Source organism: Trachypithecus francoisi, unplaced genomic scaffold (genome assembly GCF_009764315.1).
Source record: "Trachypithecus francoisi isolate TF-2019V2 unplaced genomic scaffold, Tfra_2.0 Lachesis_group11, whole genome shotgun sequence".
Classification (NCBI taxonomy): domain Eukaryota; kingdom Metazoa; phylum Chordata; class Mammalia; order Primates; family Cercopithecidae; genus Trachypithecus; species Trachypithecus francoisi.
The window spans coordinates 8,126,065-8,138,741 of NW_022681456.1; the positions used below are offsets into that span (position 1 = coordinate 8,126,065).

General features: G+C 46.5%; 1 protein-coding gene across 1 annotated transcript in view; it reads right to left on the reverse strand.

Moving 5' to 3' along the window:
- Positions 1-5,482: 5,482 nt before the first annotated feature.
- Positions 5,483-12,677, reverse strand: part of BRI3BP (BRI3 binding protein) — a 39,337-nt gene continuing 32,142 nt past the window's right edge. The window contains exon 3 of the mRNA XM_033220129.1: positions 5,483-11,630. Coding sequence (XP_033076020.1) covers positions 11,191-11,630 — 440 coding nt within the window. The 3' untranslated portion in view covers positions 5,483-11,190. The remainder of the gene's footprint in view (positions 11,631-12,677) is intronic.

The following is a 12,677-nucleotide window of genomic DNA, read 5'->3' on the forward strand; positions in this document are numbered from 1 at the left end:
AAAAGAAAAAAAGACGCCCAGCATGGTGGCTCACATCTGTAATCCCTAGGAGGCCAAGATGGGAGGATCACTTGAGTCCAGCAGTTGAAGACCAGCCTGGGCAACATAGTGAGACCCCATCTCTACAAAAAAATTAGAAAATTAGCCTGGTGTGATAGCACACACCTGTAATCCCATTTATGTGGGATACTGAGGTGGGAGGACTGTCTGAGCCTGGGAGGTCAAGGCTAAAGTGAGCTGTGATTGCACCACTGCACTCCAACCTGGGCAAGATCCGGTTTCAAAAAAATTCATATAGGCCGGGCGTGGTGGCTCAGCCTGTAATCCCAGCACTTTGGGAGGCCGAGACAGGCGGATCACGAGGTCAGGAGATCGAGACCATCCTGGCTAACACGGTGAAACCCCGTCTCTACTAAAAATACAAAAAAAACTAGCCGGGCGAGGTGGCGGGCGCCTGTAGTCCCAGCTACTCGGGAGGCTGAGGCAGGAGAATGGCGTAAACCTGGGAGACGGAGCTTGCAGTGAGCTGAGATCCGGCCACTGCACTCCAGTCCGGGCGACAAAGCGAGACTCCGCCTCAAAAAAAAAAAAAAAAAAATTCATATAAGAAGAGAAAAGAAAAAAAGACGATACCTATTAGTAAGTGAATATATGTTTTGGGTGAAAACAGCTGATCGTACCAACTATTGGTGAGGCTATGGAGGAACTGGAATTCTCACGCACAGTGGGTAGGAATGTAAAATGCTACAACCACTTTGGAAAACAAGGTGTTAAAAAATTAAACCTATATCTACAATATAATCCAACCATTCTGGTCCTAAGTATTTACCTGGGAGAAGTGAAAATTATGTTAATACTAAGTCCTATACGTAAGTGTTCATAGTTGCTTTATTTGTAATAGCCCTAAATAGGACACAACCAAAAAGTCCATCAACAGGTGAACAGCAAATTGTGGTACATCTATACAATGGAATACTATGCAGCAATAAAAAGGAGCAAACTATTGATAAGGGCAACAACTGGGATGGATTTCAAAATAATTATATTAAGTGAAAGAAGCTGGGGGGGTGGACATGGGGAGACACATGCTGTTTCATCCCATTTATATAAAATGCTAGAAAATGCAAACTAGGGCCAGGTGTGGTGGCTCATGCCTGTAGCCCCAGCACTTTGGGAGGCTGAGGTGGGCGGATCACAAAGTCAGGAGTTTAAGACTAGCCTGGCCAATATGGTGAAACCCTGTCTCTACTAAAAATACAAAAATTAGCTGGGTGTGGTGGCAGGCGCCTGTAGTCCCAGCTACTTGGGAGGCTGAGGCAGTATTGCTTGAACCTGGAGGTGGAGGTTGCAGTGAGCCAAGATTGCACCACTGCACTCCAGCCTGGGTGACAGGGCGAGACTCCATCTCAAAAAAAAAAAAAAAAGCAAACCAATGTCTAGTGACAGAGAGCAGCTCAAAGGTTGCCCAGGGATGGAGAGCAGTGAGAGGGACCCCAAAGGGCCCTGAGGTGATGGACATGTTTGCTATTTTGATGTGGCAAGCCTGATGTACATGGTGTACACATATTTCAAACGTTACCCAAGTTACACTCAAACGTGCAGTTGATTGTACGTCAGTTTTACATTGATAAAGCTGTTTTTTTGTTTTTTTTCTTTTTCTTTTTCTTTTTTTTTTTTTTTTTTTTGAGACGGAGTCTCGCTCTGTCGCCTAGGCTGGAGTGCAGTGGCCGGATCTCAGCTCACTGCAAACTCCGCCTCCCGGGTTTACGCCATTCTCTCGCCTCAGCCTCCCGAGTAGCTGGGACTACAGGCGCCCGCCATCTCGCCCGGCTAATTTTTTGTATTATTTTTTTTAGTAGAGACGGGGTTTCACCGTGTTAGCCAGGATGGTCTCGATCTCCTGACCTCGTGATCCGCCCGTCTCGGCCTCCCAAAGTGCTGGGATTACAGGCTTGAGCCACCGCGCCCGGCCTTCTTTTTCTTTCAGGAAAAAAAAAGGGGGGCTGGGAGCAGTGACTCACGCCTGTAATACCAACACTTTGGGAGGCTGAGGCAGGCAGATTACCTGAGGTTGGTAGTTCAAGACCAGCCTGACCAAGGTTGACAAACCCCATCTCTACTAAAAATACAAAATTAGCTGGGCATGGTGGCACATGCCTGTAATCCCAGCTACTTGGGAGGCTAAGGCAGGAGAATTGCTTGAACCCAGGAAGCCGAGGTTGCAGTGAGCTAAGATGGCACCGTTGTACTCCAGCCTGGGCAACAAGAGTGAAACTCTGCCTCAAACAAAACAAAACAAAAGAAAAACAGCCTGGGTGGTGGCTCACGCCTGTAATCCCAGCACTTTGGGAGGCCGAGGCGGGCAGATCATTCAAGGTCAGGGGCTCAAGACCAGCCTGGCCAACATTGTGAAAACCCATCTCTACCAAAACATACAAAAATTAGCTGGGCATGGCGGTGCATGCCTGTAATCTCAGCTACTAGGGAGGCTGAGGTGGCAGGGTTGCTTGAACCATGGAGATGGAGGTTGCAGTGAGGCGAGATCTCACTACTGCACTCTAGCCTGGGCAACAGAGTGAGACTCTGTCTCAAAATAAAATAAAATAAAATAAATACCCAGAAAAACAAAACAGTACAGGGGGCCTTAGTTAGAAATAGGAGTGTAAACCAAAAAGTGACTGGGGCAGGTCTCAATGGATTAGTGACTTATATTGCCAAGGGTGAGGCCGGGCCCAAGGAAAAGAAACACAAGTCACAGTAGGATCTGTGGCCTGTGCTGTCTCCGAAAAGGGTTTTGAGGACTTCAGTATTGTAAAGGGAGTGAGCAAGCAGGCGGGGAAGGACGGAGGAAAAATGTGGAGAATGGTAGGCAATGAGGCAGGGCTCAGAGTCTCGCTTGGCTTTGATGAGCACTCATGAATCTACATTTTACGTATTTATGTATGTTTTCATTTTTTTTTTTTTTTTTTTGAGATGGAGTCTGGCTCTGCCGCCCAGGCTGGAGTGCAGTGGCCGGCTCTCAGCTCACTGCAAGCTCCGCCTCCCGGGTTCACGCCATTCTCCTGTCTCAGCCTCCCGAGTAGCTGGGACTACAGGCGCCCGCCTCGTCTCCCGGCTAGTTTTTTGTATTTTTTAGTAGAGACGGGGTTTCACCGTATTAGCCAGGATGGTCTCGATCTCCTGACCTCGTGATCCGCCCGTCTCGGCCTCCCAAAGTGCTGGGATTACAGGCTTGAGCCACCGCGCCCGGCTGTTTTCATTTTTATTTATTTTTCTGAGACAGAGTCTCACTCTGTCGCCCAGGCTGGAGTGCAGTGGCGCCATCTCGGCTCACTGCAACCTCTGCCTCCTGAGCTCAAGGGATCCTTCTGCCTTAGCCTCCCAAAGTGCTGGGATTACAGGCGTGAGCCACTACAGCCAGCCCAAATCTACACTTTACACAAGATAAAGTAGGCAGCTATCTGTTTGGGACAAAGGAAGGAAGTTTGGGTTTGTTTTTTGTTTTGTTTTGTGACTCAGTTCCCAAGATTAACTTTGCCCTTGGCATAGTGAGTTTGAGGTCCTAAGATTCTATTTTTCCTTCATAGATGCAAAGGGGCTGGTAGCAATACTGCCAGCTGCCCCAAGGCTGCAGTGGGACTGGCAGAGGGCAGAAGGGTGGTGGGAGATGGTGAGGCTGTAGCTGGCCAGGCTTGGGCAGAGTTTCCGGCACCCTCTAGGGCTGAGGAACGCTGCCCTCAGCGACTTCTGCTGTGAGGTCTCATTCCTCTTGTCCTTGGCATTCCTCTTGATCCCCACCCTATAACCCACTCCCCTCCTCCTCCTCCGCCAACGGTGTTTAATTCGAATCTTGCTTTCAATGCGTTCTTACCAAATGATTACTTTTTGAGACAGGATCTCACTCTGTTGCCCAGGCTGGAATGCAGTGGGGCAATCATGGCTCACTGCAGCCTCAACCTCCTGGGCTCAAGGGATCCTCCCACGTCAGCCTTCTGAGTAGCTGGGACTACAGTCACAGGCACACGCCACGGCGCCCAACTAATTTATTTATTTTTCGTAGAAGCAGGGTCTCACTATGTTGCCCAGGCTGATCTCAAACTCCTGAACTCGAGTGATTCACCCGCCTTGACCTCCCAAAGTGCTGGGATGACAGGCGTGAACCACTGCACCCGGCCAAAAAATAATAATTTTGTTTGTTTTTGAGATGGAGTCTCACTCTGTCACCTAGGCTGGAGTGCAGTGGCGTGATTTCAGCTCACCGCAACTTCCGCCTTCTGGGTTCAAGCAATTCTCCTGCCTCAGCCTCCCAAGTAGCTGGGACTACATGCGTAGGCCACCATGCCTGGCTAACTGTATTTTTAGTAGAGATGGGGTTTCACTGTGTTAGCCAGGATGGTCTAGATCTCCTGACCTCGTGATCCGCCCGCCTCGGCCTCCCAAAGTGCTGGGATTACAGGCTTGAGCCACCGCGCCCAGCCTAAAATGATTACTTTAATAGCAGGTATTGACTTTACTCAAATGAGCTGTCCCCCTCATTCTGGTTTGCTTCTCACCCCACGCCGTTACTGTCACTACTACCTACTGCACGTCCTCCAGTGCCTCACTGCCTCCGCTCACCCGCCTGCTTTCCCAGTGACAGGCCACGCAGGCTGCCCCTGGATAACTTCACAATAACTAGCCTCAAATTGTCCCGGTATCGACCTATGTGAGACTGTCTTTGCATAAAAACCAGGAGCAGTACTCACGGGTCAGAAGTGTATTTAACTTGATTATACTACTGTTACATTTGCTCCTAAATGTTTACTGAGAATAGGATTTTTAGGGCTGGGCATGATGGCTCACGCCTGTTACCCAGCACTTTGGGAAGCCGAAACAGGCGCGTCACTGAGGTCAGGAGCTGGAGACCAGCCTGGCCAACATGGTGAAACCCCATCTCTACTAAAAATACAAAAATACAAAAAAAAAAACAAAACAAAAACAAAAATCTCTACCAAAAATACATGCTTGCTTGAGCCCAGGAGATGGAGGTTGCAGTGAGCTGAGATCTTGACACTGCACTCCAGCCTGGGTGAGACTGTATCAAAAAAAAAAAAAAAAAAGAAAAGGATTTTTAGGACCCGAGAAAGCAGCATGGGTACACGGGGTGGGGTGGAGGGGCGCACATCATTGTGCTAGGACTGTCAGATTTGGTAACTAAAAATACAGGAAACATGCTTACATTTGAATTTCAGATGAGCAGCCAACACTTCTACAGTATACTAAAACACCACTGGTTGCTTATCTGAAATTAAAATTTAACTGGGCATCCTGTATTTTATCTTGTAACCCTACCTCCAGCTGAACACATAAATTCAAAGTTTTATGACCCTTCTCAGATTGAGAAGAGAACCATAGAATCCTGGTTACATATCAAAACTGGGGAAACTCCACAGATGTTTGGTTAGAAGTGATGAAATATATTTTAAAAGTCCATACAACAAAATTACAATAAACATTTATTAAGCTGTAATTTTCACAATATTTTAATTCTGTTCTGAGATCTACAAATATCTCTACATAACACCAAAGCCAGTGATTTAATAAATAAGAGGAATGTATATATCGCTTTGCAAAAAAATATGCCTGATACATTTATCTCTATATATTTGTAGAATCAATTTCCCAAGGCTTATGAAACTAAAGTGCACACACACACACACACCATGTACACACACACACTATTTAAATCAAATTGATTTATATTAAGTGCCAAATTAAATGCTGTACAAAATTTATAACCAGATACACGAAATATGAAGTCGATCGTGATTCCACTGTTGATAATGGATACTATACCTCACAAGTGTGATTTCCAGTTAAGAAGAGGGAAACAATTGCTTCATTGGATTTTTAGTGTGTGCTAATTACCATCACCATCACAAGTTAATCAGTTTAATTACACGGTATTCAGAGATTAAACACATGCAGATATTAAATGGACACTACAATAAAACCTTTAAATCTGCAGAAAGACATTAGAACACATGGTCAATAACACCACTCGCTGCCACAGCTTTTCAGAAGACAAGGCAAATGGCAATCAGCGTTTTAAGCCACAAGAGAAAAACTGGTACTGGTGCACCTCCTACATATCAAGGAAAAGCAAAACACAGAATAATTTAATATGCTGAATAAAATTTGTTTACACCAGATACTATACATCATACTGATGATTGTCCAGTATGAATTTTAAGGGTATTGTGTTAGATTCTGCAAAATATATTCCTATTATTCACAAGTGAGGAGTCAAAGTCCAAGTATTCAAATAGCCATAAACAAAAATGTTGCAGAATGTATAGATCATTAAAAATAAAAAGTCAGGAATGGGGCAGCTGACCCCTTAGGAGCCTCAGGAATTCCTTTAACGCTAGATAGATGGCAAGAGCCGGCTTTTTGGTTAAGTCGGCCAGTTCGAAACCTGCTGGGGAGAGGTTATCAGGTGTCAGCTTGTAAGGCAGATGTCATTCATCAAAAGCATCTTAGGAAGTAGCGGTGATTGCAAAAATGAAGCAATTCAGGATTTCCACTAGTGACAAATTGCATTAACCATGTCTAGGCCATTTGACAGCTGTTCATTCTTAACTGCTCCATAAGCCTGCTGAATCACAGGGCCAGATGAGTGAGTAAGCTGCTCCCATCCTCTCTGCAAGGCAGCCCTCCCGGGCGTGTAAAAAGTCTTATTACAGTCTTCCTAATCACTGACCCAAACCTTTGTGTTCTTACTCAGTTCCCCAGAGGGGACCACACCACTTGGTTACCACCATCACAGTCATAAAGACATAGTCCCAGTTCCCTGACATCGCTGCCTCCCGACTCCTGCATGAGACAGGCTCTCATTTCTGGGGAAAGTGTATTAAACACCTTTCAAAGGCATTCATCTCCCCTTTGTGAATTAAGACACAGGCACGATTCACAAGGCCTGCTTCCCAGAAATTCTACTGCTGTGCTCTGTTACCGGAAATGATATGGGGGCTGAAACCCAAAGCAAAAGAAACCAAAGGGCGGGTAATGCCGATTGGTTTTGGAAAGTAAGTGTGTGTGTGTGTGTGTGTGTGTGTGTGTGTGTACGTGTATATATAAATATATATACACACACATTTTTTTTTTGAGACAGGGTCTCCCTCTGTCGCCTCGACTGGAGTACAGAGGTGTGATCTCAGCTCACTTCAACCTCTGCCTCCTGGGTTCATGCAATTCTCCCACCTCAGCCTCCTGAGTAGCTGGGACTACAGGAACCTGCCACCACACCCGGCTATTTTTTTTTTTTTTTTTTTTGGTAGAGACGGGATTTCACTATGTTGGCCAGGCTGGTCTCGAACTCCCGACCACAAGTGATCCACTGCCTTGGCCTCCCAAAGTGCTGGGATTACAGGCTTGAGCCACTGTACCTAGCCTGGAAAGTATATTTATGGAAGGTTTACACTCCACAAAAGCATCTTTGCTACGGTGTCAAGGAAGAGATCACTAAACCAACCCCAACACACCCATACAATTCCAGCAATCTAGAGATGGCTGGTCCTTTTCCTTTTCTGGATAATTTTCTGTTCTCAGTAAAACAAGTATTTATTATGATACTGAAACACTGGGACATTAACACTGATTAAGATCTTTTAAACACTGAGTCTTAATTATAACAGAACCAGTTTTCATGAGAATGCTTTTACATCACATTCAGTGAAGTGTTGCACTAATATATTCTACAGCCCTGAAGATATAAAAAAGGTTTTTCTCCAGGTATGAGATATGGTACAAAAATACATTTTTCCACATACAAAAGAGAGAAAAAAACAAAGAGATGAGGCAGGTGGCGAGGGGAGGCCCAATCCCAATACCCTACAAGCTTCCATGGAATGGAGAAGGAACCAAAAATCCCCAATTATTTTGGGGTAAGATGTGCCCCCAAAAAGGTAAAATATATGCAATAAAACCCAGGTTTATTTCAAATCTAGCATTTAGGATTTCTATCAGAATTTCAAATAAGGTTCTACCCTGAGGTGACACCTACTAACTGTAGGTTCTTTCATTAAAAATGAAGACATCTTTCACCAGAATGTATCAAGCTATAAAATTGGCTTCAGAGCCTACACTTAGCCAAAGTGGGAAAAAATAGTGCATATTTTCGACAGCAATTCTGAATTGATGCTTGAGGTCTCAATCCACCAGCACCCAGATAACATGTTACCTCCCTCAGTTGAATACAAGTTAAGATGATGATCTTATCGAGATCTCAATAGAGCACAGTGCCCTTCATGTTTCGGGTAAGACGGTGGAAGGAGGAATGAAGCGGGTATTACGCCCAGCCCAGTGACAGCTTAAGCCTTAACATGCGGGCATCTCACAATGACCACAAACAAGGGAGAGGCCAAGGCAGGGCCCGCGATCATTGGCTTTGTGCATAGAACGCCAGTTTTCCATGGGCCAATATGAGCAAAACTGTTTTAGTACCTAAACGTGATATAGCCAAATGCACAAAAGGAAAGAAGATGGAGATGACCTCCCAAGTTATTTACACCCTGTGCTAAAATAGATTCATCTACAAGTATCTAAATGACAAAACTAGAATGATTTCAACCCAGTAATCCTGTGTTCCAATGTGCATAGATAGAGATTTGATCCAGGCCGGGCGCGATGGCTCACGTCTGTAATCCCAGCACTTTGGGAGGATGAGGCAGGCAGATCACAAAGTCAGGAGATCAAGACCATCCTGGCTAACAAGGTGAAACCCCGTATTTTTTAAAAATACAAAAAATTAGCCGGGTGCAGTGGCGGGCGCCTTTAATCCCAGCTACTCAAGAGGCTGAGGCAGGAGAATGGCGTGAACCTGGGAGGCGGAGCTTGCAGATCACACCACTGCACTCTAGCCTGGGTGACAGAGCGAGACTCCATCTCAAAAAAAAAAAAAAAAAAAAAAAGATTTGATCCAGCAAATAATTTTTTTGAGATGGAGTCTCGCTCTGTTGCTGAGGCTGGAGTGTGGTGGCATGATCTCGCTCATTGCAACCTCTGCCTCCCAGGTTCAAGCGATTCTCCAGCCTCAGCCTCTCAAGTAGCTGGGATCACAGGCACCCACCACTAGGCTCGGCTAATTTTTGTATTTTTAGTAGAGACAGGGTTTCACTATGTTGGCCAGGCTGGTCTCGAACTCCTTACCTCCGGTGATCCGCCCGCCTTGGCCTCCCAAAGTGCTGGGATTACAGGGGTGAGCCACCATGCCCAGCCTGTTCCAGCAAATCTTAAATACCCATGCACATTGAATAGACATGCACCTGAAACAGGTACACGTTTCAGAAAGTGAATGGAACTCTCCAGGAGAGTTTGGGTCCCATCATGTGTACCTTAAAAACAGAAGTCTCATCAACATCCACAAAAACATCTGTATCTGTTTTCCAGATTCTTGCACCAAAAATAAAACTTCACAGGAACACTACACAAGAAGTGGTAGACCGCTAAATCTTCTCCAAACTGAGACCTGGACCATAAGGTCTTCGTTCTAGCAGGTCTGGCAGGGGTATCTACCAACCTGCACGCAGGGCACTGTGAGTGGGTTGCCAGGGCACATCTGTGGCCAGGTAAGGGCCACAGAGATAGTCATGATCCCCAGCAGCTTCAAAGCTGCAAAATGCTGGGCTTTTATTTTTTTTTTTAAGATGGAGTCTTGCTCTATTGCCTAGGCTGGAGTGCAGTGGCGTGATCTCAGCTCGCCGCAACCTCCGCCTCCCAGGTTCAAGCAATTCTCCTGCCTCAGCCTCCTGAGTAGCTGGGCTACAGGCACACACCACCACGCCGTTAATTTTTGTATTTTCAGTAGAGACAGGGTTTCACCATGTTGGCCAAGCTGGTCTCCAACTCCTGACCTCAGGTGATCCACACTCCTTGGCCTCCCAAAGTGCTGGGATTACAGGCGTCAGCCACTGCGCTTGGCCTAGGGCTTTTTTAAAAAACAAGTTCTAGCAAAGGGGCATTTCTACCAGCCCCTGAGCCACACCTTCTGAAACTCCCTTGCCCAGGATCCCCACAGCTGTCCACATCACATGTCCCACTCTGCCCACAGAGACTGCCTAAGAGGAGGACACAACAGATTTCAGATAAAAAGCACCTGTGTATCATAAATATTTCAGGAAAAATAATTCAGATCTTTTCAAAGGCTTGCTTATTGCTGCTAATTGTTCCTGAGACTCTTCCTAAGCAGCAATACACTTGAGAATGTTATTAGCTGCTACTGCTCGTTTTCCTTCTAATGTCCTGAGGAAACCAAAAGCAAAATGAAACAAAAAACTCCTCAAGGCTATAGCTTTTGTATACAGGTCTAGTGAGCAAACTGCAAATTGAGACAAGGAATAGATTCTGGAGCAATCTCCAATCCGTACACAGGTACTTCCTGGCATCAAATCCCCAGGACATTTCTTGGCCCCTAATTGCATTTTCCTTTTCAAAATGTTGAGGTTAAAATACATACAACCACAGAGGAGAGAAAATCTCAGGTCTAGAAATGGCGATGTCTTCATCTAGAAACAGGACTTGGCAGGGGTCTCTAGGATCCAACAGAGGTTGAGTTGCATCCTGCAGCCCAACTGTCCACATTTAGAAGTGACAACATTCATGAACTAAGTCAACATCCACCACAAATAACATGAAATAAAGCTCACAGTTGGGGAACATGAAAATAACGCACACAGAACTCACCCACCAATCCCCTAAGCTGCGAAAACAAACGCTTGCATTTCAACTTTTCTCAAATGTCAAATTAGCATATTCTTCCCCTCCATGTAAAGTTTTAATAAACTTGACTCAATCTGCCTTTATTAAAAAACCTTACAAAAGATGTATTTAAATGCTTGAAAAAATTAACTGTATGCTCTATGCACAGATAAATTTCTTACTGTACAGCTAAATATGGTTATATCCTTTGTTTAAAAAATATTTTTTTTCCCACTGATGACACTTCGTGTGTAGTTCCACGTCAATGATCTTTCCGCTCCTCTGGGAATGTGTCCTAAGAGCTGCCGGGTGGGTGGAAATAGCCTTACACAGCGCCACTTTCTTGCTCAGTCGTGTTTATTAAGATTGTTTGGGGTTTGGCTTTTTTTTCCTCCGTTTCCGTTTTCTGAGACAGCGTGCTGGTAACTGTGGACCCGCCCGGCCGGCTGACCTTCACTTGTCCTTGGAGCGGTCCAGGCTCTCGAGCACCCGGTTGAGACGGATGTTGAGCAGTCTGACCTGCTTCTCCAGGTGCTCCAGCTTCTCCTCCACGCTGGGGTTGCTGGGGTTGCTGGGGCCGCTGGGGCTGCTTCGCCAGTAGAAGCCCATGGGCCCAGTCATGAAGTAGACAGCCACCACGAAGCACAGCGGCAGCACGGCGTTCTCGGGCTCGCCCTCGTACTTGTGCAGGATGTACACGCAGGACATGGAAAACAGGACGACCCGCACAATCCAGAAGAAGCGGCCGAACACCACGTGCAGGACGCTGAAGGTGAAGCCCAGGGTCAGGGACAAGAACCAGTAGGCCAGGAGGACGACGCCGACCAGCAGGAGCGCGCGGGCCGGGCTGCTGGACACCGAGGCTGGGCTGAAATACTGGGACAGGTTGGAGACTGCAGGACAGAAAAGAGCAACAGGGCTGGTTACACAGGGGCCAGGGGTTTCTTGACAAGCTGGAGCTGGGTAGCTTAGCTGGCCTGCTGGGCTTAAAAGGCCTTTGCAACAACCCAAGGAACTCAAGGAAGTTCCTCTGTGAATAGTCACACTAAGCTCCGTGAAGACACACAGGGAAGCCTCTTTTTTTTTGAGACCGAGTCTTGCTCTGTTGCCCAGGCTGGAGTGCAATGGTGTAATCTCGGCTCACCGCAACCTCTGCCTCCTAGGTTCAAGCGATTCTCCTGTCTCAGCCTCCCGAGTAGCTGGGATTACAGGCATGCGCCACCACACCTGGCTAATTTTGTATTTTTAGTAGAGACGGGGTTTCTCCATGTTAGTCAGGCTGGTCTCGAACTCCTGACCTCAGGTGATCCACCCGCCTCGGCCTCCCAAAGTGCTAGGATTACAGGAGTGAGCCACCGCGCCCGGCCAGGGAAGCCCTTTAAGACGGCCTGCCATACTGAGTTTTAAAAATCCTCTCCATACACTGGTTTCTCTTCAACTCATATACATCTTTCACCTTTAGCCTGGGCAACATAGTGAGACCCTGGTATGGACTGGCTCTGTGCTCCCACACAAATCTCATCTTGAATTATAATTGTCATGTGTGAAGGAAGGAACCTCGTGGGGGGGTGACTGGGTCATGGGGGTGGTTTCCCCATGCTGTTTGTGATCGTGGGCGGGGGGTCTCATGAGATCTGATGGTATAAAAGTGTTTGGCAGCTGCCCCCTTTGCTCTCTCTCTCTCTCTCTCCTGCCGCCTTGTGAAGACGGTGCTTGCTTCTCCTTTGCCTTCTGCCATGATTATGTTTCCTGAGCTATGCAGAACTGTGAGTCAATTAAACCTCTTTTATTTCTATATTACCCACTCTCAGGTTTTTTGTTTGTTTGTTTGAGGCTGGAGTGCAGTGGCACAATCTTGGCTCATTGCAACCTCTGCCTCCCAGGTTCAAGCAATTCTCCTGCCTCAGTCTCCCAAGTAGCTGGACTTACAGGCACATGCC